At 38.3% G+C, this 22,443-nt stretch overlaps 2 protein-coding genes across 3 annotated transcripts; one reads left to right on the top strand and one right to left on the bottom strand.

Moving 5' to 3' along the window:
* Positions 1-1,310: 1,310 nt before the first annotated feature.
* trpc7a (transient receptor potential cation channel, subfamily C, member 7a) lies at positions 1,311-12,584 on the bottom strand. 2 transcript variants are annotated; one of them, XM_056247877.1, is made up of 12 exons: positions 12,073-12,584; positions 7,759-8,521; positions 5,793-5,975; positions 5,543-5,707; positions 5,225-5,441; positions 4,387-4,431; positions 3,733-3,997; positions 2,550-2,745; positions 2,217-2,438; positions 2,064-2,141; positions 1,904-1,979; positions 1,311-1,613 (listed from the first exon to the last, which is right to left on the bottom strand). In XM_056247877.1, exons 1-12 carry the CDS (start codon positions 12,471-12,473, stop codon positions 1,474-1,476), a joined length of 2,751 nt encoding a protein of 916 aa, XP_056103852.1. In that variant the 5' UTR covers positions 12,474-12,584; the 3' UTR covers positions 1,311-1,473. The 2 variants fall into 2 exon arrangements, with proteins under 2 accessions (XP_056103852.1, XP_056103851.1); XM_056247876.1 differs by having other exon boundaries at positions 4,198-4,431.
* A 7,445-nt stretch (positions 12,585-20,029) lies between these two features.
* avd (avidin) lies at positions 20,030-22,167 on the top strand. Its single transcript, XM_056247596.1, has 4 exons — positions 20,030-20,172; positions 20,253-20,463; positions 21,776-21,896; positions 21,982-22,167. The coding sequence occupies exons 1-4, from the start codon at positions 20,044-20,046 to the stop codon at positions 22,022-22,024; spliced, it is 504 nt and encodes a 167-aa protein (XP_056103571.1). The 5' UTR covers positions 20,030-20,043; the 3' UTR covers positions 22,025-22,167.
* The last annotated feature ends 276 nt before the right edge of the window (positions 22,168-22,443 follow it).

Genomic DNA, 22,443 nt, shown 5'->3' on the forward strand with positions numbered 1-22,443 from the left:
GCACGAAGATTCGGAGGCAGCTTATTCCAGAGCGTAGGGCCAGCAACATTAAAAGCCCTACCGCCCACCGTGGAGAGTCTGACCCGGGGTACCACGAGAAGGTTTTCCGTGCTAGATCTGAGGGCCCGAGTTGGAACGTATGGCTGTACCAAGTCAACAAGGTATTTGGGTGCCGGGCCATGTAGGGCTTTAAATATTAGGATTAACAGTTTAAATTGGATGCGGTGTATGACAGGAAGCCAGTGCAGTTGGTGAAGGATAGGAGTGATGTGAGCAGATTTTTTATTATATGTGAGGGTGCGTGCAGCCGAGTTTTGAACCATTTGGACACGGTGTATTGCTTTGGTGGGTAGTCCGCTATATAATGAATTACAGAAGTCCAATCTGGAAGTGATAAAAGCATGAATAACAGTTTCCGCATCTGTAAAGGTAAGAGAGGGGCGAATACGAGCAATATTCCGCAGGTGGAAGAAGCAGGATTTCACAGTCTGACTAATGTGTGAGTGAAAGCAGAGCGTGGGGTCGAACAAAACTCCCAGATTTCGTACAGTTTATACATAACAATAGGGAAGACTATCACAACTTCAGTTTCATGCCAACTTTAACAGTCCTTAAAAAAAAAAAAAAATGGCTTAATTTTCTTCAGGTAGGCAAAATATAATTATGTACTTTTTTTCTCACAAGTTTAGGGTGAAATATGACTTGGGCAACTTCTTGACAGGTTTTATGAGATTAACGCTTGTACATTGTTCTATTTTTGTACATTGCAATGCAGTAGTCATCATATATGATTTAAATAATAATTAAAAAAGAAAAAAGAGAAACATGCTATTGCATCTCTGGAGTTCCCCATGCACGTTTTTGATGTCTTTGTCATAACACACCTTTATTTATATCATAAGCTCATAAGTCAAGCATCTAATACCATTATGTGTAGCACTGGGACACTCCAGGACCAGGACTAATGTCATAATATTCTAAACTCATGTTGATACACTGTACTTAAAAAAAATTAAAGCTGCAACTTTTTTTTTTACAATCAACTTGGATGTTTAAGTCATTTCAACTTAAATTACATTAAACTGACTTTAAAAAATAAGTTAAATCTTGTATAGCTTGTAAAAAAAAAAGTTTTAAATTGCTTAAAATATTTGGTGAGTTAAAGCTATGTAAAAACATAAGTTGTCATAACTTATTAAACATTTTTTTTACAGTGTAGTATAGGTATTGTGGAAATACATTCACCTGAATTTATTGGTATTATTATATAGCATTGCATCTCTCCCGTGCTACTAGAATTACTTTATTAAATGGCATCCTACACCCAAATGGCAACCACAAATCATACCTACTTCATAAAGTCTTCAGAGTATAAAGAGACTTTAAAGTTTGTATCTAAACTAAATATTTCAGCAAATGTGTATTTAATGACCTGTAGTTTCGGCCTAGGACACTTTCAGCTACATTCATTTTTCATGGTCTCTTGGTTCCTTTGCTGAGTTTGTCTCCAAGCTCCTGGATCAGTTCAGCAAGTTCTTCAGTGGCCTGTGATTTTTCCTCCAGGAGCTCATAGCGGAGGCTGGAAATGTCCTGCTTGATTTCCTTCAACTCACCTGTGGAAAAGAGGCAATGCGAAAATGTGTTTGACCGGTTTCAAGAAAAACTTGGCTCAGAAATCACAGTTTTTCGGCCTTAGATGCATGAAAACCTATTGTAGGAAATCTCCAAAACAAAATTAGGAACCTTTAAAATAGCATAATAGGGGCACTTTAATACTTTATGGTTTATCGCTTGACATGCATGTGATCTGGAATGTCAGTCAAATATATTTTAGGGAAAAAATAAATCACACAAGAGACACTAATGGATGAAGAAATTAGACAATAAAACGGATAAACCTTACCTTCATTGATCTCATCACTTTCACTGTCAATTTGGGCTTTCAGGACGTACCGCTTGATGAGACGCTTCATGAGTTTCTATGAGAGAAGGTTTAGAATAAGGTTTTCCCTGGGAGATACTGTACAGGAACATTTTAGGATAATAAAAAAATCAATTAGTACCTGATATCTTGTGGGGTGTTTGATGGGATTCCTAACTGTGAATCCCTCTTGTGCATGGTAAGGTCGAAACCGATGAAGCTGTAAAGATATAACAAAATTAAGAATGGCCATTTCTTGATCAGAACAATTTGAAAACCCTTGCTGATCTCTGACCTTAGACCGTGAATTGGCCATTCCCATGTCCTGCTGGCTGCTGTTGCTACGGACCCTGGCCTTGCATAAACTCACTAGGCATGCTTTGGTGCGCTGAGCCATGTAATAGAAGGATTTGGGGCTGGGCATTAGATTAAAGGGGGGTGGAAGAGTGCTGCCTTCATCAAAATAGGAGAGCCACAGCTTTGCACGAGCAAACTTCCATTCTACATCAGAATCCTCCTGTTCTCACACACACACACACACACACACACACACACAAATAACCATATCTATTATGACAAATGGTCATTTTAAGTATTATTATTTCTTGGCAAAATACATTTGTCTCACCTCAATTTCCTGGTATGAGTGGTTAATCATGGCTATGAGCATATTAAGCAGGACCACCACCATTGTGACATTATAGACCCCATAAAGTATGTAACCAATGTTTTCAATGAACTTATGATCATACTTCAAGACCACAGAGATCACCTCAGATAAACCAAAGATAGACCAGAACAGCGTTTTAAAGCTTTCCTCTACCCTGCAACAGACACACACATGCAAAATGACAAGGAAACTATTCACAAATGGTTCTTAAATTGCATCATAATTTACTAGCATTTATTCAAAACCTGTATTACCGTCTTTCATTGGTGGAACACAAAAAGAGGCATTTTTCAGATATCAAACACCAAAATTTAAGGCATTAATATGAGAGTTGAGGGGAAGATTATCAGCTTAAATTTGACTTTTTCACACAATCTATTTTACACTAACCATTCCAAAAGTTACTGCTTTTGAAAAAAGTCTCTTATGCTGACCAAGCCATTTTTTTATTTTAAAATACAGTAAAAACAGTAATATTGTGAAATATTATTACAATTTAAGATGACAGTTTTCTATTTTAATATATTTTTAAAATGTAATTTATTCCTGTGATCAAAGCTGGATTTTCAGCATCATTACTCCTGTCTTCAGTGTCCCATGATCCTCCAGAAATCATTCTAATATGCTGATTTGATGGACAAGAAACATTTCCTATTATTATCAATGTTGAAAACAGTTTTGCTGCTTAATATTTTTATGAAAACTGTGATACTTTATCTTTTAATTATTTGATGAATAAAACAGTTTATTTAAAATAGGATTTTTTTTGTAACACTAGAAATATGTTTTCTTTTTTGTTCATTTATTTCACCCTAGCTAAATATAAAAGATAAAACATTAATTTAACAAAATAAAGGCTGTAGTGTAGTGTATCTTCAATAGACTTGGAACATATTGATACATTATATTTTACTTTATTTATTTTATTTATAATTTAAAAAAATTATAAAAATAAAATTAAAGCTTGGTCACAAAAGAGCAGCCTGAACATTCTGCAAAATATCTTCTTTTGTGTTCCACAGGAGAAATTTGTAAAACCTTTTAATTTGTAACAACATGAGGGTGAGTTTCTTTTTTTGGTGAACTATCCCATTAGCAAATCTAAAATATAATCATTTTCGTTATCCTTTTATGGACTTACGTGGTAAAAGCAGGGTTGTATTTTGCTCCCAAGTAGTAGGAATACAAATTAAACATGCCAATCATGAAAGCAAGGAAGACCATGATGAATATGACCATGAATTTAAAAATATCTTTAACAGTGCGCCCAAGGGATATTTGTAAGGGTCCGAAGCTCTCGTTGGCTGGCAGAACGTAGGCGATACGAGAGAAACTGAGCACCACAGCGATGGAGTACAACCCTTCAGAGATGAGCTGAGGATCAGAGGGAAGCCACTTGTTCCTGGCTAAGAGAGAGGAAGCACTTTTTGGTGTTACCACTTGATGGCAGCATTTTGTTTCATTTCAGACAGCTGGAAGAAAGTCTGCGCAACTTTTTTTAAAGCATTTCATTGAGAACAGAAAGAAGACTTATGGTCTTATACTGGTATGTTACAGTTCGTTAGATTTTTATGTATTGAATAAACTTTTTTTTTTTGTGACATACCATAAGTGAAGTAGGCCACGTCTGCTGGTAATGAGGCATTGATCAAGTCTGCATTGGTCACATGCAAATCCACATACAGCTGTGCATGGGAGGCTCGCAGGAAAGCCATGAGCCGTGCAGTGAATGACGCCACGAAGACTGACAGCATGCCGAAGTCTAACACATTCCACAAATGCATGATGTACTCACGCGGCCCATCAGCCCAAACTTCCTTACACTCCGTCCAGATCATTCCTGTTCAGGGAAATCAAAGAAAAGGTATAAGGGAAATTCATCATGTTTATGGTTAAGCCCTACTACAGTTTTCTTTTAGGTGGCGTTCTGACAGAAACATGTAGTAGAGAGAGCCTTAGCAAAAATTGTAAATCACTGTTTAATAAAAATGAGAAAAAAATATAACTATATTGATCAAGCTGACATCAAGCTATTTTTTTTGTCCAGATCTATTCATTTATTTTTAAAAACTCAGAATTAATAATTCATGATATTTGTAAAAAAAAAAAATATTGTAAATGTTTAAATATACTATCATTCAAAAGATTTGGGCTCAGTATGATTTTATAAAGAAAAATTACTACATTTATTCATGAAGGATGCATTAAAATGACCAAAACTGACAGTTAAGACAGTTATAATGTTACAAAATATTTCTGAATTTCAGATTTCAAAGCATTCTGGAAAAAAAAATGCATCATGGTTTCCACAAAAATATTAAGCAGCACAACTGTTTTTAACATTTAAGATAATAATAAGAAATGTTTGTTTTTTAGCAGTAAATCAGCATATTAGAATGATTTCTGAAGGCTGTGTGACACTGAAAACTAGAATAAAGACCCGTTCACACCAAGAACGATAACTATAAAGATTTTTAGAACTATATGTTTTTATCGTCATAGTTATCATTGGTGTGAACAGGCCTTAATGATGCTGAAAATTCAGTTTTACATCACAGGAATAAATTATGTAGTCCCATATGATTTTCTATGATCTAACACTGTTCTGCAGCTCATGCTTGACTGATACTCACCTAGTACCCACTTCATTATCAACATCTCTGTCCAAGAGAACTGAGTGGTCTTGATGCGAAAGATTTGCCGCGGATGATCAGTGATGGTTTCGTTAGGAAGGTTTTTGACTCCTGCGAAGCGGTCAGAGGCGTTGAGAACCAGAAGACCCAGGAAGAGCGTGAATGACACTGCGTGAGCTACAAACTTCATGAAAGGACTGCGGAGAACCTGGCCCACCTGGAGAAAAGATCAAATGCAGACAATTTTGTAACAATAGAAGAAAAGGGAAGCCTTCCCAATGTTATTAGATGAACTGAATCTGCATGATGATGATGTACCTTGCTGCAGGGCATAATCCAATATGCAATGGCAAGAAATGGCAAGCCCACCATCACTCCCAGCACTGTCCAACATTTCACACCGATTGACGTTTGCCTAAGGCCTGATAGGTTCTCATACCAGAGCGTCAGTAACTGCTGCTGGCAATTAGGATGAGCCACAAACTGTAGGGATATTATTGAATTAGACATTGCCTTGCAAGCACATGGGAAGCCGTTCCACTTCAGTCTATAAATCAATACCCAGTACCTTTTTGACTTCGTACTTAATGGCCAGTTTGACCCGGCTGAGGCAGGGCCGGTGGTGTTCGCTCTGAGGGCTCTGGTCAACATCTCCGTTCAGAATGGCCTCCACTTCCTCTGTGTTTCTGCAGAGATCCAGAACGCCAACCACAAAGTCCTTACACTGCATGGAGAGTTTCCTATAGTCATTCTAAATCAAAACAGAGCCACAGCATTATGACTTCAGACGGGCTATTAATCACATGTAAAAAATAACTCACTCCAACTGGGATGATAATTGCATCTAGAAAACAGTGAACGCTCTGCTATGAAAGACGCAACGCCTGAACATTCGCGAAAATCCCATGTCGCACCTCTAAATGGAAGTCTGATTGATGTTTGCATCGGATCTTCTCAAACAGAAATGTACCTAATGGAGGGCACCCAAGAGAAGCCCATCCTGCTAATTATAGCATTGCATTGTTTTACGAGAACAAACATTTTATGTGGAATTACAGAAGCGGAATCACTGACACGCCATTACAACTGTCGAAAGTGATCGTCTGTAGAGAAAAACGGTGATGAGAGAATAATAACGGGGTGATTACTGGAAGCTCTCGATGGAGCAGTTTCAATTAATAGCTCGCTAACCACAATAAGGGGGGAAAACTGTCTGGATTTGAGAACTCCTGATTAGATATTTCCCCAGAGTGACTTTCAGTGAAGAAAGTCTCTCGTACATATTTAAATATAAAACAACACACATCGCCGAAGCGCATGAAGCTCCCTGGAGGAACGTTTTCTTTTGGAAAAATGTTGTGTACTGAGATTCTACTGAACCAGAAACTGTCATTGAAAAGCCTCTAATTTATAATGAGGCTAATCTCAAGGGTGGGAAATTGGTTTTCGTGTGGAATATTGTGCTGGTCTATGAGCTGGAATGAGCGTAGACGTTTCTCTCAGAGAGACGCAGCTCATCACAGGGCCACGAGCACACTCTTCACGATTTGGACACTTCCTAGATTAACTGAGAACCTGTTTAAAATGTGCTTTGAAATAATCATGAGAGCGCCTTAAATGAGTTTGTATTATCTACAAAGAACATAATGATTCATAGCAGTGATTCAACTCATTGTACAAGCATCATAAGAGGGAATGTTGTCCCACTTCTTGTGAAGAGAGGGATCAACAATCCATCCATCCATCAATCCACCCATCAATTTTAGAAACAATGTTGTCTATACAATACCATGCTTAGCTTTTTTCTCACACAGATCATTATTATAAATGGGTCTATAAAGGTGAAAATATATACAGCTGCCCTATTTTTATTTGAATTAGTTGAATTTTGAGATAAAAAGTCAAAATGATGACATAAAAACAATTATAACACAAAATCAACATTAGAAGATAAAATGTAAATTATGGCATAAAGCCTTTAAGTATAGTGACAAAAAGTTGAAATTATGAGATAAAATGATAAAACATAATTAAAATGATATCATAATTATATGATTTATATAAAAATAATGATTTTATCTAATAATTATGACCTTTTTTTCCCTATGTGAGGAAAACGGTCTTCCATTCACCCAATGTTGTTCCAAACCTGTAAGACTTTCTTTCATCTGTGGAACACAAAAGAAGATATATTTAAGAATGCTTGTAACCAACCAAACAAACCGTTGAAACATTCTTCAAAATATCTTCTTTTATGTTCCACAGAAGAAAGAAAGTCATACAGGTTTGGAATGAAATCAAGTAAATGATGATAGAATTTTCCTTTCTGGGTGAACTATTCCTTTATTATTTTTCTCAAAAAAAATATAAATGGGTCTCTATATGAAAATATTCAGACATATACTGCATTTTCTATTTAAGGGGATCATCACAAACTCCTAATGTAACCTACACATCCACACATCTAATAATTCTGTCCTGGGCCCGTGAATTTGAGTGACCCGTGGATATGGTGTAAGTGTGCACCTCCTCACCTTAAACTCAGTCTCAATGTTGGCGAGTTGTGCCAACTCATTGCTGAGCTCCAGGGCTGTGAGCACAGGGTCTTCACTAGACAGTGACAGATAAGCAGCGCTGGCGAGGCCTTTATAGGCGTTCATCCTTAATCGAGAGTGACTGAAAGAATCCTGCTTCTGTTTCTCCGCACACTCGCCGCACTTGCAGAAATAGTCGTGGGGTTTCTCAATGCGAGCCCCCTTGAGTAACAAGATGTGCACGATCTCGTACTCCTTGCAGTGGGCCGCCAGGATCATGGGCGTGATGTCCTGAGAGAAGCGAGTCCCGTCCTCATCGTACGCGTAGAAGTCGTCATCGCGTAGCTCTTGCTCCAGGGGACTCAGAGTCAGACGGAGGCCGCCTTCGAATGCCGGATGGGCCAGGATGGCCTCCACTATCCGCACGTAGCCCTTGCTAATGGCTAACAGCAAGCCATCACCCACCCGTGCCAGCCCCTCTTTCTTCAGCAACAGTTCTGTGACCTCCAAGTGCTCGTTTCCTACAGCAAGCTGCAATGCATTCTGGCCCATGTAGTCCACACAGTTTACATTCAGCGTCTTGGACTCTTCAAGCATCTTTCGGACCACAGGGATGTTTCCGTACTCCGCGGCATCTAGGAAACGCTCCTCCTCTTCGGTCAGATTGGTGCCTCTCTCGCTGAACATGTATGCGGGGCCACGGACCGCCTGTCTGCGGCATTTCTCTCTCAGGGTGGTGTGTCTGCGCTGCATGGCCTCAAACCTGGAGAAACCAGAGAATGAGGTTGATCATAGGATTTGGTGAAACTATGAAACTTGAATGCTTTGGGAGAAAATTGGTCTATGACACCAATTCATCTACAAGAACATCTGGTCCACTGGTTTTGGCCATTCAAAATCAGCCGTGTATTCTGACAGAATGCATTTGTAAAGCAAAATTATATATACAATACCATTCAAAAGCATTGAAACTACATATCAACTAACTCTAATTAGAATATTAGTAGACTGTGGCCTGGTTTCACAGACAGGGCTTAGATTAAGCCAGGATTAGGCCTTTTTTTTAATTAGGACATTTAAGTAGCTTTTATGGATGTACCTTAGAAAAAAACATTACTGGTGTGCATCTTGAGACAAAACATTGGCACTGACATATTTTAAGATATGACAGTGCAAGTTGCGAATAAACATCTAAACTTCAATCAGCACACTATTTACAAGTGGTCAACAGAGATTACAGTTATCCATAAACGTGAACATCGGTCTGTTCAGCAAAGTCTTCTTCTTTTTCTTTATTGAAGTAATATTGAGCCATGCAGTTCATATGGTGCCAGTTACAATAATAATAATAATAATAATAATAATAATAATTCATTACATTTATATAGCGCTTTTCTTGGCACTCAAAGCGCTTTACATAGAAGGGGGAATCTCCTCAACCACCACCAATGTGCAGCATCCACCTGGATGATGCGACGGCAGCCATAGTGCGCCAGAACGCTCACCACACACCAGCTTACTGGTGGAGAGGAGACAGAGTGATGAAGCCAATTGGTATATATATATATATATGGGGATGATTAGGAGGCCATGATGGACAGAGGCCACTGGGCAAATTTGGCCAGGATGCCGGGGTTACACCCCTACTCTTTCGAAAGACATCCTGGGATTTTTTTTGTGACCACAGAGAGTCAGGGCCTCGGTTTAACGTCTCATCCTAAGGACGGGGCTCTTTGACAGTATAGTGTCCCCATTACTATACTGGGGCGTTAGGACCCACACAGACTGGTCTTAAACCGAGGCCCTGACTCTCTGTGGTCACAAAAAATCCCAGGATGTCTTTCAAAAGAGTAGGGGTGTAACCCCGGCATCCTGGCCAAATTTGGTCTCCCATCCAGGTACTAAACAGGCTTAACCCTGCTTAGCTTCAGTGGGCAACCAGTCTTGGGCTACAGGGTGATATGGCTGCTAAATAAGAACAAATAAGAACAAACTATCTATCTATCTCGTCCGCATTTCATTACATTCATACCACATAGACCAGAACTTTCTTTTTCAAAGGTCGCGAAGTAAATTCAAATTCAAATGTAGTACCTAATCAGGCAGTCCGTGATTTCGGACGCAGCGTTTGATTTCCCAGTCAAAAGTGTTTTTTTTTTTTATAAGCGGTGAAGCCATTTTGTAAAAAAAAAAAAAAAAAAAATGTCCTTAGAAAAAGAAAAAAAATTATTCCTAATCCTAACTATTTAATAAGGTGTTTTTTTCTAATATTTTAATTATTTTAATTAACCTTTTTTTATTCTTTATGAAAAAAGGACAGGTTAAAACATGCTCAACACAGAGGTAGCCTATATTTAAGTTATTGTGTCTAGGCTATTTGTAAAAAGAGATAAAATTAGTCACATGACTGACCCATAGTATAATGATAACGTATTGTTTTCTCCAAGTGTTACAGATCTCTTTGGGTAAACCACACACTGCATGGCTTTACAGTAACAGTACAGGACCATCAATTACAGTGGCGGTCAATGAGATCAATGCAGATTGACTTCTAATTATGCGCATCCTTTACTAGAGCTTCATCTCATTACAGGAACCACCTCTAAGAACAGATGTTCTGAACATCCTATTATAGTGTGATCTTCTCATGACTTCATTCATTTTCTTTATTGAATTAACCGGAACTGCTTTGTAGTGTCAATTTTCCTTGAACTTAAAAAGCCTTCAAAGACTGCACTGAACTAAAATCGTAAGCAAGTTATATTCAAACACAAGCCAGGTAGACAGCAAAGGATGAAATCTAATTTTATTGCATTTTTGCAAGAGCCTCGGCACAAATTGTACTGTGTAACGGATCACAGTTGAGGGTGTCACTTGGAATAAAACTCATTCCTTGCTTCGCAACATGATAAATCAAACATTACGATTTTGTAGTGTGCAAAATGGCATTTTGTTCCATCTCTAAATCTTTACTGATCAGTTTTTGGGGTGCATGGGGGACAAGGAATTGTAAGTCTGCAAACGTATCTGTCAACAGCCCTGAAATTAAACGAGATTGAAATAAGCAAGCTAAATTATTTATGTTTCAATATGGTCTGTGTGAACTGTGCCAATCTAATAACTGCAATGTTCATTCATGAGAAGGCCAAGGAGATTTCACTGCTCTTTCACAACTCACTTTAATTTAGGAATCAACTTTGTCTCAGATGAATTTATAAAAATAGAAACAAGTGATACTGTTGACATAAATTAAGAGTATGAAACTATAATATTAACTTAGACCAGACAATTTGGTCTCGAAAGTATCTGGTAAAATACACTATTGGTCAAAGTTTATGGTGGGTAAGAATTTGTAATGCTTTTGAAAGTTGTCAATAAATCAGAATTTCATGTTGAAGAGTTGAGAATTAAAGGGATAGCCTACTCCACCCAAAAATGAAAATTTACACCAAGTGTGAACTCATGAATGCACATATTACAATTAGCCAAAAGCGATAGTTTTTAATTGAAAAGGTTTAAAATAGCATTTTTCTTACACACACATTTCACTTCAGAAGACACTGATTCATCAACTGGGGTTATATGGATATTCGTTGTGTTTGTTTTGCATGGTTTTTGATGTGTCAACTTTGGAGGAAAGCCATACACAGCTGCATGGGACAGAGGAGGGTGATAAGAGAATGGTAACACTTTATTTGTATGATCTTCTTTAAATATTCTGTTGACAATAAGTCACTTTGCAATTACATGTCAACTAACTCTGTATTAGACTGTCTGCTTAATATCTGCTAACTCTTTATTGTGATGGTCCTCCAACAGACATTCTATACTAAGTAACTTTGCAACTTGTCAACTTATTCTAACCCTACCAGTTTACTAATACTCTACTAACACTCAGTTAGTAGACATGTAGGTTCAACGTTACTTATAGTCAACATAATGTGTCAAAGGGACCATCAAAATAAAGTGAAACCAAGACAATTTTAATGTAGCACTTAAGGGATGTCTAACCACTTCCAGTGACATTTATTGCGTGTTACTCTGTTTAATTTTTTTTTTTTATCTTAGATTGTTACTTGTTACAGTAAATAACTTGATTTGTTTGTGTCTGCTTCAAAAAAACAAATAAAACTGAATCTACATTTATTTTGCCTTATTTGCTTATAATGTTGTAATTAAAAAATATATAAAAAAGAATCACTATAACTATTAATAATGAACAAACTCACTGATTCAATCTTTTGAACATAGTTATATCCAGTCCACATTTTGTTACGCATGATGACAACTGATCACGTGATGTGTTCTACTTACGAATAGTGCGAGCTGCTGTCATGAGGATGCCAGTGATGGTGCGCAGGATAGTCCTGGTCATCATCGCTGTCGAATAACCTGTGCGCGTGATGGCCAAACTCGTGTTTGGATCCCTCGACTTCATGAATATCTGATAACTCTGTCTTGGTGGGGTCGTTTTCTCCTCGACTTTCTATCAGAGTACCAGGAAGAGTCCTGCACCTGTTTAACATGGGTACTTCAGGGCGACAGCAGCTGTCTGTATCGCTGTAGGGAAACTGTTCTCCGTGAGTGTCGGTCTCCGCTGAGGTGACAGCATCATCCCCCGCGGTAAGCGCGAGCGGTATAGTGCAGAGTGCGGCGTGAGATATGATGAACTGCTCCTTAGCATGCATATCGCGCTCGTCTCTATCACTCAACATTTTAAAAGCAAAGAAACTGCTGATCAGCGAGAGATCCGGTGTTGTGCCGGTCCATGTCTTGTTCTGCAACAAGTGTGACAGCCTGTCCCTCGCCTTTTTGTAAAATACGCACTTTTTCTACTGGTTCTCCCTCCCCCACCCTTCAGGTTAACACCTCCCACCAGAACAGTTGACAAAGTAAAGAAATGAATTATGTTTACTAGCCTATACTTTTGTTTTACTTCATTTAAGGTATGATATATATATAGTTTTTATATGTTTATTTATTTTTAATAATTATTCATTCTGATGACATTTTTATTAATTAATTAAATTAATTAACTTATTTTAGAATATATATATATATATATACACAAAATTATGAATTAATAATTATTCATTCAGATGAAAATTAGTATAGTATAGTATTAGTATATATATATATATATAATTTATAACATTTATATAGCGCTTTTTCTCTGCACTCAAAGCGCTTTACATAGAAGGGGGGAATCTCCTCAACCACCACCAATGTGCAGCATCCACCTGAATGATGTGATGGCAGCCATAGTGCACCAGAACGCCCACCACACACCAGCTTACTGGCGGAGAGGAGACAGAGTGATGAAGCCAATCAGATAGGCCTATATATGGGGATGATCAGGAGGCCAATGGGCAAATTTTGGCTCTGGGATTGGGATTTTTAATGACCAGAGACTCTGGACCTCGGTTTAACGTCTCATCCGAAGGACGGTGCTCTTTGACAGTATAGTGTCCCCATCACTATGCTGGGGCGTTAGGACCCACACAGACCACAGGGTGAGCACCCGCTACTGGTCTCACTAACACCTCTTCCAGCAGCAACCTAGTTTTCCCAGGAGGTCTCCCACCCAGGTACTGACCAGGCTCAGCCCTGCTTAGCTTCAATGGGCAACCAGTCTTGGGCTACAGGGTGATCTGGCTGTGTGCTGTGTGTGTGTGTGTGTGTGTGTGTGTGTGTGTGTGTGTATAGCTTTTTACATATATGTTTTAAAGGGGTCATCGGATGCTCATTTTCCACAAGCTGGTATGATTCTTTAGGGTCTTCATGTAAAGTTTGTAATATACTTTGGTTAAAATTCCTCAATGGTTGTGTAAAACAACACCCTTATACCTTCTCAAAAACAGCTTTGTTCACAGCGACCGTTTCGGTACATGTCTCTTTAAATGATAATGAACAACTGCTCACCCCACCCCTCTTTTCTGTGGGGCCTGTCAACACCAAGGGGGTAATCCATCCGCCGGAAACTGAAGCTTCCTCTGGGGGCCGCCATTGTAGCTGGCTATCACCTGTTAGCATCCCATTGACTCCCATTCATTTTGGCGTCACTTTGACAGCGAATAACTTTACATCTGAGGCGTCCAAAGACTCAATTTGTCCATTATTTATTTCTTAAGAAACGGCACAATGGATAAAAGGCTCCATTACTTGTATCTTACGTTATGGTCCCTTAGAAGCCGTTTTTGTAAAAATAGGCTAACGACTGCGTCATAACCACGGGACGCTCTGTCGCACAGTAGAGAAATTACCGTATAGACAGAAGTAGAAGCTCGTAGGCAATCGTTTACTGTTTATGAGGCAATCGGGTGGACATGGAGGCATAAAGTCAAGGGAGAAGCCCATAGATAGAGAGTTCATAAAAGCAACGGGACAAAATATTTCAACAACAGATTTGTTTCAGATTTCAATTCAGATTTGTCTCGGCACAGCTACTAGAAGGTCAGAACGGTTGCTCACGTCATATCTACGTCGTCAAGCTCAGTTTGAGCCTGCGCAGTGCGCTTGGCTATCAGGAAATGAGTGCTTTTATGGGCTTCAACTTTCTCCGTTGAAATCTATGGGGTCGCTGTGTCAATTTCTTTTACTGTCTATGGTCAACACAAGCTTTTTACAGTCTATGGACACAAGACCATAAACAGTAAAAGAAATGGACACAGCGACCCCATAGACTTCAACGGAGAAAAGTGAAGTCAATTAGAAGCACTCACTTCCTGATTGCCAAGCGCACTGCGCATGCTCAAACTGAGCTTGACGACGTAGATGTGACGTGAGCAACCTGTCTCGCAGTTGTACGTCTTCTAGAAGCGGGTGAAAGCTTGCAGGTGAAAGCTTGCTAGCCAATGGCGGCCCCCGGGGAGACTTCAGTTTCCGGCTGGTGGATTACCCCCTTGCACAAGACACGTATAAAGTGCTGCCTTGGCAACCTGCCTTGGTGGACAGTATACAAATGGCTGAGGGCTGAAATATGCTAATACGGGACAGTCGTCAGTGGTTGTGGGTGGAGCATGAGCATTATGACATCACATTGCTCAGGAAATCCAAACGGCTTGATTATTAAGAGTGTTTAGACTTTTTGAGGATAAAAAAAAGGATTGAATGGATTTTTTTTCATTGTATGGTGGTTGTGTCCACACACTGCAAAGACACATTTATATGCAAACACCATATAAAAGTGAGTTTTGCAACTGATGACCCCTTTAAAAATTATTAATTTAGATGAAAATTGTTATTATTATTTTATTAATTAATTAGAAAAAAAAAGTATATATATATATACTAAAATAAAAACAAATTAACAACTAGCCCCAATCTCTTTTATTTTACCTATAATGTAACGCCCCATCATCGATTATTCCTTACTTAAATTATATTAATTATGAGTTTTATTGTGTTATAACTAATTCATTCAATAATTGATTAGAAATGACCAAAAACTTTAATTTATGAGATTTTTTAATTAGTTGTTTGAAACTCACAGAGAGAACAATCATATGCATATTTGGACATTTGAGATGTTACGTGACAACTAGACAACTAGACCAGGTCTCATTGAAATCAACCCACAAATAGACTGATTCTAAACCCCTTCAGGCTAAATGCAGAGCAGCTGTTAGATAGACCGCAGGAGATCACCTGTTGAGGACGGTGCTTTGATGCTCATCAAAGGCTTCATGCAGGGAGTTCTTTCTCTGAGGTCTGGCCCATCTCATCTCATATGACTCTCAAACTTAATTATGTGATGTCAGAGTTTACAATTCAAAGGGACAGAGATGAAGCCAACTGATGCTCAGAAATCTCAAAAGCAAAAAAGTGAAATCAAATATCTCCATGTAACCCAGTGTTCTAAAGATTACAAATACTACTTAACAACATCCCATCAAATCATGTGGTAACCACAAATAATCTAGACCTGCAGGCCTGGTCGATATTCTGTAATAAGTCTGTCAAAGTCTTTACTCACAGTGCTGCTCATACAATCTGGAGATTCTTCTGTAATTGGGGAAATAGAAGAGGTATGTTGCAGTAGAATCTCTTTCAGCAGATGTTGGGATAGGAGTGTAGGTGAGATGAGACGAAGGAAGGTTATAAGGAGACATTTACAAGAGAAGAAGCCGGATTGTTTTCTACGGTTTTAGTGGAAAGAATGGCAAACAGCAGGAGAGAAAGAAAGAGAGAGTGTTTATAACCATTACGACTGTAATCTTGTCACTGATAGATTTAATGCTGTCAGCTTCAACTGGATTTACACTGGAGTTCAACTGGGGAACTTTCTCTGTCATTTATATAAGTTTTTTTAAATCGCTATGAATTATCATATCTATAATAAACTTTTTTACTGTGTCTTCTTAATTTGTAAAAGTGTTGAAAAGTTACATTTGACAATTTGGGCTTGTTTCCTAGACTTTTCCCCTCTGTGAAAATCAAGAAAATTCTACTTTGTAGTTTTTTCAATTTATACTTTTATGATAGTGTGGCGAGCAGGACGAGGCTGAGGGACGTGAGAGAACGGCGCGAGGCCGGTGGCTTGAGTGATAATCAATGATCTCGATGATGATGGTCTCGCATCTCTCACGGAGGAGCGGAAGCATAAAGGAGGAGCGACGACAGTGAAGATCGAGAGAGGAACAGGCCTGATTTTATGTTGTGTTTTGTTTCTGTTTTGTGTAGCCAGCAGTCGTCCGCGAGGGGCTGCTGGCTTATACTTTCATTTTGTATTTGTTTTATTTATGATTAAAATCTTGAAATGTCCACCGGTTCCCGAAGGAGGAACGCGCTGTCAAAGAGTCCTCGCCGCTGTGGGGAATCCACGGTGCCATCGAGCATGGTGGGCAGAGTCCGTCACCATGGACGCTCGAGGTGGTGCGCTGGAGTGAGTTATCGGGGGGTGGATCGAGCTCGCTGCCGGCCGCCTGGGTGTTGGAGGGGCGCTGCCGTCCGTGAGGGAGCGGAGGAGTCGCCGCCGTTCGCCGTGGGCCGGAGCCTGCTGCCATCCGCCATGAAGGGGAGGAGCAGGGAACAGGGGATGTTTGAACTTTCTTTTCATCAAAGAATCCTGGAAATAATGTTTCATGGTCCACAAAAAAATATTGTTTACAACATTGATAATAATTAATGTTTTTGAGCAAAAAATCTGCATAATATTTCCAATTTCAAAGTCAACTTTTGATTTTCCATTCAAATTCCTTTAATATTTTCCTCTGACCTATAAGTATTTATACACTGTAAGACCACTGTAAGGCCTATGTGATCAGACTGAGCATAAAGCCTAAGTTACATAACTGATTAGCATTATGCGCTTCACATACCAGTATATTTTTCCTAGTATTTTGGCAAATATTAAAACCTGACTAACTTAAAGGTCCCAATCTCTCCATTCAGGCTAAAAGTGAAACAGCTGGCAGTTAAGTTTGGTATGTTTAGGTCCAATTATTAATTTTAATACACTTTCATTGCATAGAGATACTAAAAATATCTAAATTGCGTCATAAGCTCTCAATGAAAAATGATTGAGAAGTGTAACCAACTGACCTGGAGGTCATATATCCTGAAGAGCGGACTCAGTACTTCAGACACTTTCCCTGTGCGAGCAGCTTTCTTTCTGAACAAGCTCTGAAGACAGGGAGCATGCTGGTCCAACACGGCATACAGGTGGTTCTTCAGGTTGACGTTTGTAAATTTTGTCAGATCTGCACAAATTAATAAGTGATTAAGCCAAGGTATATGTACACAGTGTACATTTGTGATCCTGTAGAAAAAAAAAACTTTTGAGCTTCGACTGTCAACCTGACACACTGAAAAAGAACCACAAATAAAAATTTGCTGTCAGTTTACTCACCCTTCGGCCATCCAGGCCATGATTCTGCCCTCTTGTCATTTCCTTTCTCTAGTCTTGAGGCAGGATCATGACAGACCCATGTTTTGTGTGTAGGCACATGGCCTTGATTTTGGGTTGTGTGCTTGTGTTGTCTCGCTCTCTTTCCCCGCCCCCTTGTTATCCTCATCTTGTCTTCATTGCCTGATCAGTGTCACCTGCTGTCGTTATCTGTTCCCCCTATATTATCCCCTTGTGTTTGCTGTCCTGTGCTGGTTCATTGTGATTGATTGTGTGTGTATCCACACATGGTAATACTTGAGAGTACCTTGTCTTGAGTTCTGTCTAAACAAAGTTTTCTTGTAATAGTTATTTTGTTCCTGAGAAGTTTTATGTTTTAGTCTAGTGTTGTAGTCTTTTGCTTTGCCTGTGCTGTTTTCCCCCCCTCGTGGGGTTTTGTCTTCCTTTTTGTTAGCAATAAACCTTGTGTGTCAGCAAACTGTCTGCGATTGGGTTCGTTCCTGAATATCCGTGACAATCCAAGATGTAGGTTACTTCCTTTCTTCAGTAGAACACTAAAGATGATTTTTAGCTGAACTCATGGTCCTTGGTGCATCATAAAATGCAGGTCAACGGGTGCCGTCACTTTTTCAATTAGTTATATTAACTTATCTGGTTTTAAGATACTGTTTAAAAAAAAAAAAACCTGAATAACAAAATTAGATGGAATATTAAAATGAGTTTTTAGATAATGCATCTTGAATATTAGCAAATGTTTTCAATTATTTTAGGCATAGACTCAACCATATTATTTTTCTTCTTATTATTTATTTTTGGTGTCCTGTGACCCTACTGAATAGGTGGAGAATGGATGGATTTTTTTTTTACTGTGTATTTTGAGGTTTGTTGTTAAACTAGCAATGATGTCCAATGGGACAAGGATTACTGATGTAACCATTGCCCAAGTGACACAATAATCCTTTCAGAGAGGAAAGAGAGAAAGCTAAGGTACAGAGATACACACACCTGTTCTTCCAAAAGGAGAGGGACAGAAAAAAAATCAGGCCAGACACAAGCTGCACCTTCTATTAATATTTATACATCAATCTTCTGCTCTCTAGCCTCCCAAAAACGTGTACATATTTATATCAGGGGAGAGCAGCTAGTTTGATGCGGCAACATCACATGTTAAAATATAAATAAAACATGCCAGATGACCACTGCTGTGATGGTACTCACATGTGTGGCGGTTTCATCTAACTCTGGCCGATTCAAATTCACAGAAGAATAGCAGTTCCCTCGTGAAAAAAGGAAAAAAGAGAAAATACAAAGTGAAAGAAAAAGCTGGATATGAGCACATGACATAATGCTCTCTGAAATGCCAAATAAGAGTCGCTTCCTCTCTGCAGCTGTTGAGTGAAAACCCATTAATGGCACAAAGGGCCATGCAGCAGCCTGGAGTAACCTGTCATTTCACACAATGTTTACTTGCTGAGTCATTACAGGAAGATTTTCTCAAACAGCGGAAGCATATACTTTAGAATCAGCCGAGGCAGACTCGCATTAAATACTAGATGCACTGGGAATTGAAAATGTCAATGGCACTGGATGATAATTACTACAGAGTTTGGGATTATATGTCACCTGCCATTTTTGCTTTCACAAATCTGTTTAATTAATTGTTTCGTTTGTTCATAACGGTTTTACCATTTAAAATCAACTGAAAAACCTAGAATAAGATGTTTAATAGCAGGTTCCATTGTGATGATTTGCCACACTATTGGTCTACACACAAAAGTTTCATTTGTTTGATCAAAAATGCAGTGAAAAACAGTAATATTGTGAAATATTATTACAATTTAACATAAGTGTTTTCTATTTGAATATATTTTAAAATGTAATTTATTCCTGTTGGCAAAGCTGGATTTTCATCATCATTACTCCAGTCTTCAGTGTCACATTTGATAAAAAGGACATCACTTATTTGAAATAAACTAAAACATTAATGTCTTTACTGACACTTTTAATCAATTTGAAAATGGTACTGTTCAGTGGACTATTGGGAAATAAAGGTGAAAATGTTCAATAGATTTTTGAAGAAGAGATTTTATCTTGTGTTTTTTCAAATAGGTTTTGTGACCATATAGTGACTTTCTAAAAATAAACGTACCCTGATAGGCTTTTCATCAGAGTAAAAAGTGTGACAACTATCCCAGATCTTATTGTGTAACCTTTTAATAGCCAGTAAATAACAAATCATTATTAATCAGTCATCTTAAAATTATTTTTAAATATGTATCTTCTGAGACAACACTGCCTCCCTCTGGTAGTTCTAATTAGTAGTTCCCAACAATAAGGGGAAAAGCAATACCCTAATTTAAATGCGACCAATGACATGATTACCTGCATATGCAAATTAATTAACTCAAAATTACCGTAGGCAGGGTGAAGAGTGAAATATGAGTCTGACCCACTATGTCCCACAGCTTTTGACCAAGATGAGCTCTTTAATGTGGTATTTGCTCTTTGTGACTTTGATAACCTCTCCAACTGTGCCTGCAAATGAGTCCTCAACGCAGAACATGAAGGTATTTTACGTTTAAATGACGTTTTGAAAAACAGACTTTTTCATGCATGTGATGAAAGTAATCGTTGATCATCACCTAAGGTCGATGCTTGTAATATTACCGGCGTTTGGCGCAATGAGCTGGGCTCCACGCTGCGCGTGAAGGCGGAAGGGTCGGAGGTCAGAGGTGTGTATCAGACCGCAGTGGAGACTATGAGCGGCGCCGCTGGGTTAGACCGCACAGGCCAAATCATTGGGATAGTTGGTGATGGGACTCAACCTACCGTTTCATTCTCCGTGCTGTGGGAGAAAGGTAAAATACACTTAAGTAACCACACAATTCCCTCAGCAATATTTACTTGGTTAGGGGTGACTGTTCAATGTAACACATAACGTTGGGGACTATAAGCAAACGCTTGCTGGGCCAGCATCACATTCATGTGGTTTTAGGCTTTATTAACGTCCATACATAGGCTACCATTACCCTAAACCTAGCATTAAAACAATGCAAATATAGTGTTAGTAGCATTATTCGGCAGTAAACCAGAGACCGTAAAAGGTGCAGAACAACGGCCTACAAAAAAAAAAAGGATTTAAAAAAATAATTTTAAAAGTAAAAGAATCGTTGCTTTTGGCATTAAATTACATACAGATACAATTAAAATGTTACATAACCATAAAATATAACATTTAATTACTTATCTAACCTGTTAAATCAGCTGTTTTCCTTTTACAGTAGTAGAACGTCACGAAGTAGCAGTTAAAGTCGCGCATGCGTAGTAGAACACCGTTGCCGTTCTATCTGCAAATGTTGTTTAAAGTCACTATTTTGTTTCGACTAACTCAATTTTTTTTTTTTTTTTTTTTTTGCTGTGTCTCAGACTTTGATATAATATCCCCATAGGCTATCTGCTACAAATTATTACTTTCGTGAAGATGCAGCATTTATCTACTCTTTAAATGCATACAAAGATACACCAGACTTTGCGTTAATTTATTAATATTTACTTGAAAATGGCCACAAAAGTCATATTTCAGCTGGCAGATGTTGTTACCAGCTTTCACATGGCTAAAATATACACGGTATGTGTTCTAAAATATTTTAGACCTTTATTACAAATTTTTTAATTAAAGGGCATGAAAATATGCATGTCCAAATATGCAAATTGTAATGTGGTGATAGACTTTTTTTCAGTTGAGTTGTCAGTTAAAAAAAGTATTAATATAATAAGCTTAAAGCTTAGGTTTAATGCATGGATGAGTTTCACTGTTGAAAAAAATAAAATTAAACCGATGAAATACCACCACTTTTGTAGAATGGCTTACCATGGTAACCACACTAGGCTATATGCCAAACTACCGTGCTTTTTTATTTTGTCAAGACGCATGGTTCCTTTTGAATGGACGTCATTGGGGAAAGCTTTTTGACAGCATAATGATGCTGCTACTGCATTTATCAGCAGTGCTTAAAAAGGATTTTTTTTCTTTCTCTCGCTTCCTGCTGGTAAATGGTAATTTGTTAGAAACTGGTTGTTTTTGTTTATTTTTTTTCTCCTCTGTATAATTTTGTGTTGACTTTGATTAGGAACACAATCCTATAATGTGTTGTTTTTTTGTATCTGCAGGTTCATGTTCTGCTTGGGTTGGTCAGTGCTTTATTTTAGGTGACGGTGCACAAGTGCTGAAAACGTTCTGGATGTTGCGCAGTGTAGCTGACAACTTGGCTGGTGACTGGGGAAGTACCAGGTAAGCTGTGTGTAAATTCAAGGATTTCTTTGAAAAGTCTATTGAATGTCTATGACTCCATGTCTCCCTCTTTTTTGTATTCTAGGTTGGGAGAAGATCTTTTTTTCAAGACCTCAATTTCAAATTAACTCTGTAATAGATTCAACATCATGTAAATTCCTTAAAGGTGTTTTTTCAAGGAGCTTGAGCTTGTAGAGTTTAAACCTACTGAGACATTTAAAATCCTTGTATAAAACCCCTCAAGCTTAATAAAAGACAGAACAAAAAAGAAACCTTTAAATGGTTTGTGTTGTGACAGTCTTTACACAGCCGATATTTCTTCACCTTTAGGCTGACATGTCTTATTTGAGCTTTTAATACTAATTCTATACCAAGTGTTGTTTGGTATAAAAGTGATTTTAATGTTGAAGTACTTAATTTGAGCTTAAAATGCAGAGACTACTATAGAAGCAAAACCATTCATTGGTTAATTTCCTTAGAAGTGTAAACTGGCGCTGTGTTTGAGCCTCCCAACCAGGTCCACATAGCAATGTTGACTCAATCAGTG

The sequence above is a fragment of the Rhinichthys klamathensis genome, unplaced genomic scaffold (assembly GCF_029890125.1).
Source record: "Rhinichthys klamathensis goyatoka isolate OS25496 unplaced genomic scaffold, OSU_Roscu_1.1 h1tg000050l_1, whole genome shotgun sequence".
NCBI classification, from domain to species: Eukaryota; Metazoa; Chordata; class Actinopteri; order Cypriniformes; family Leuciscidae; genus Rhinichthys; species Rhinichthys klamathensis.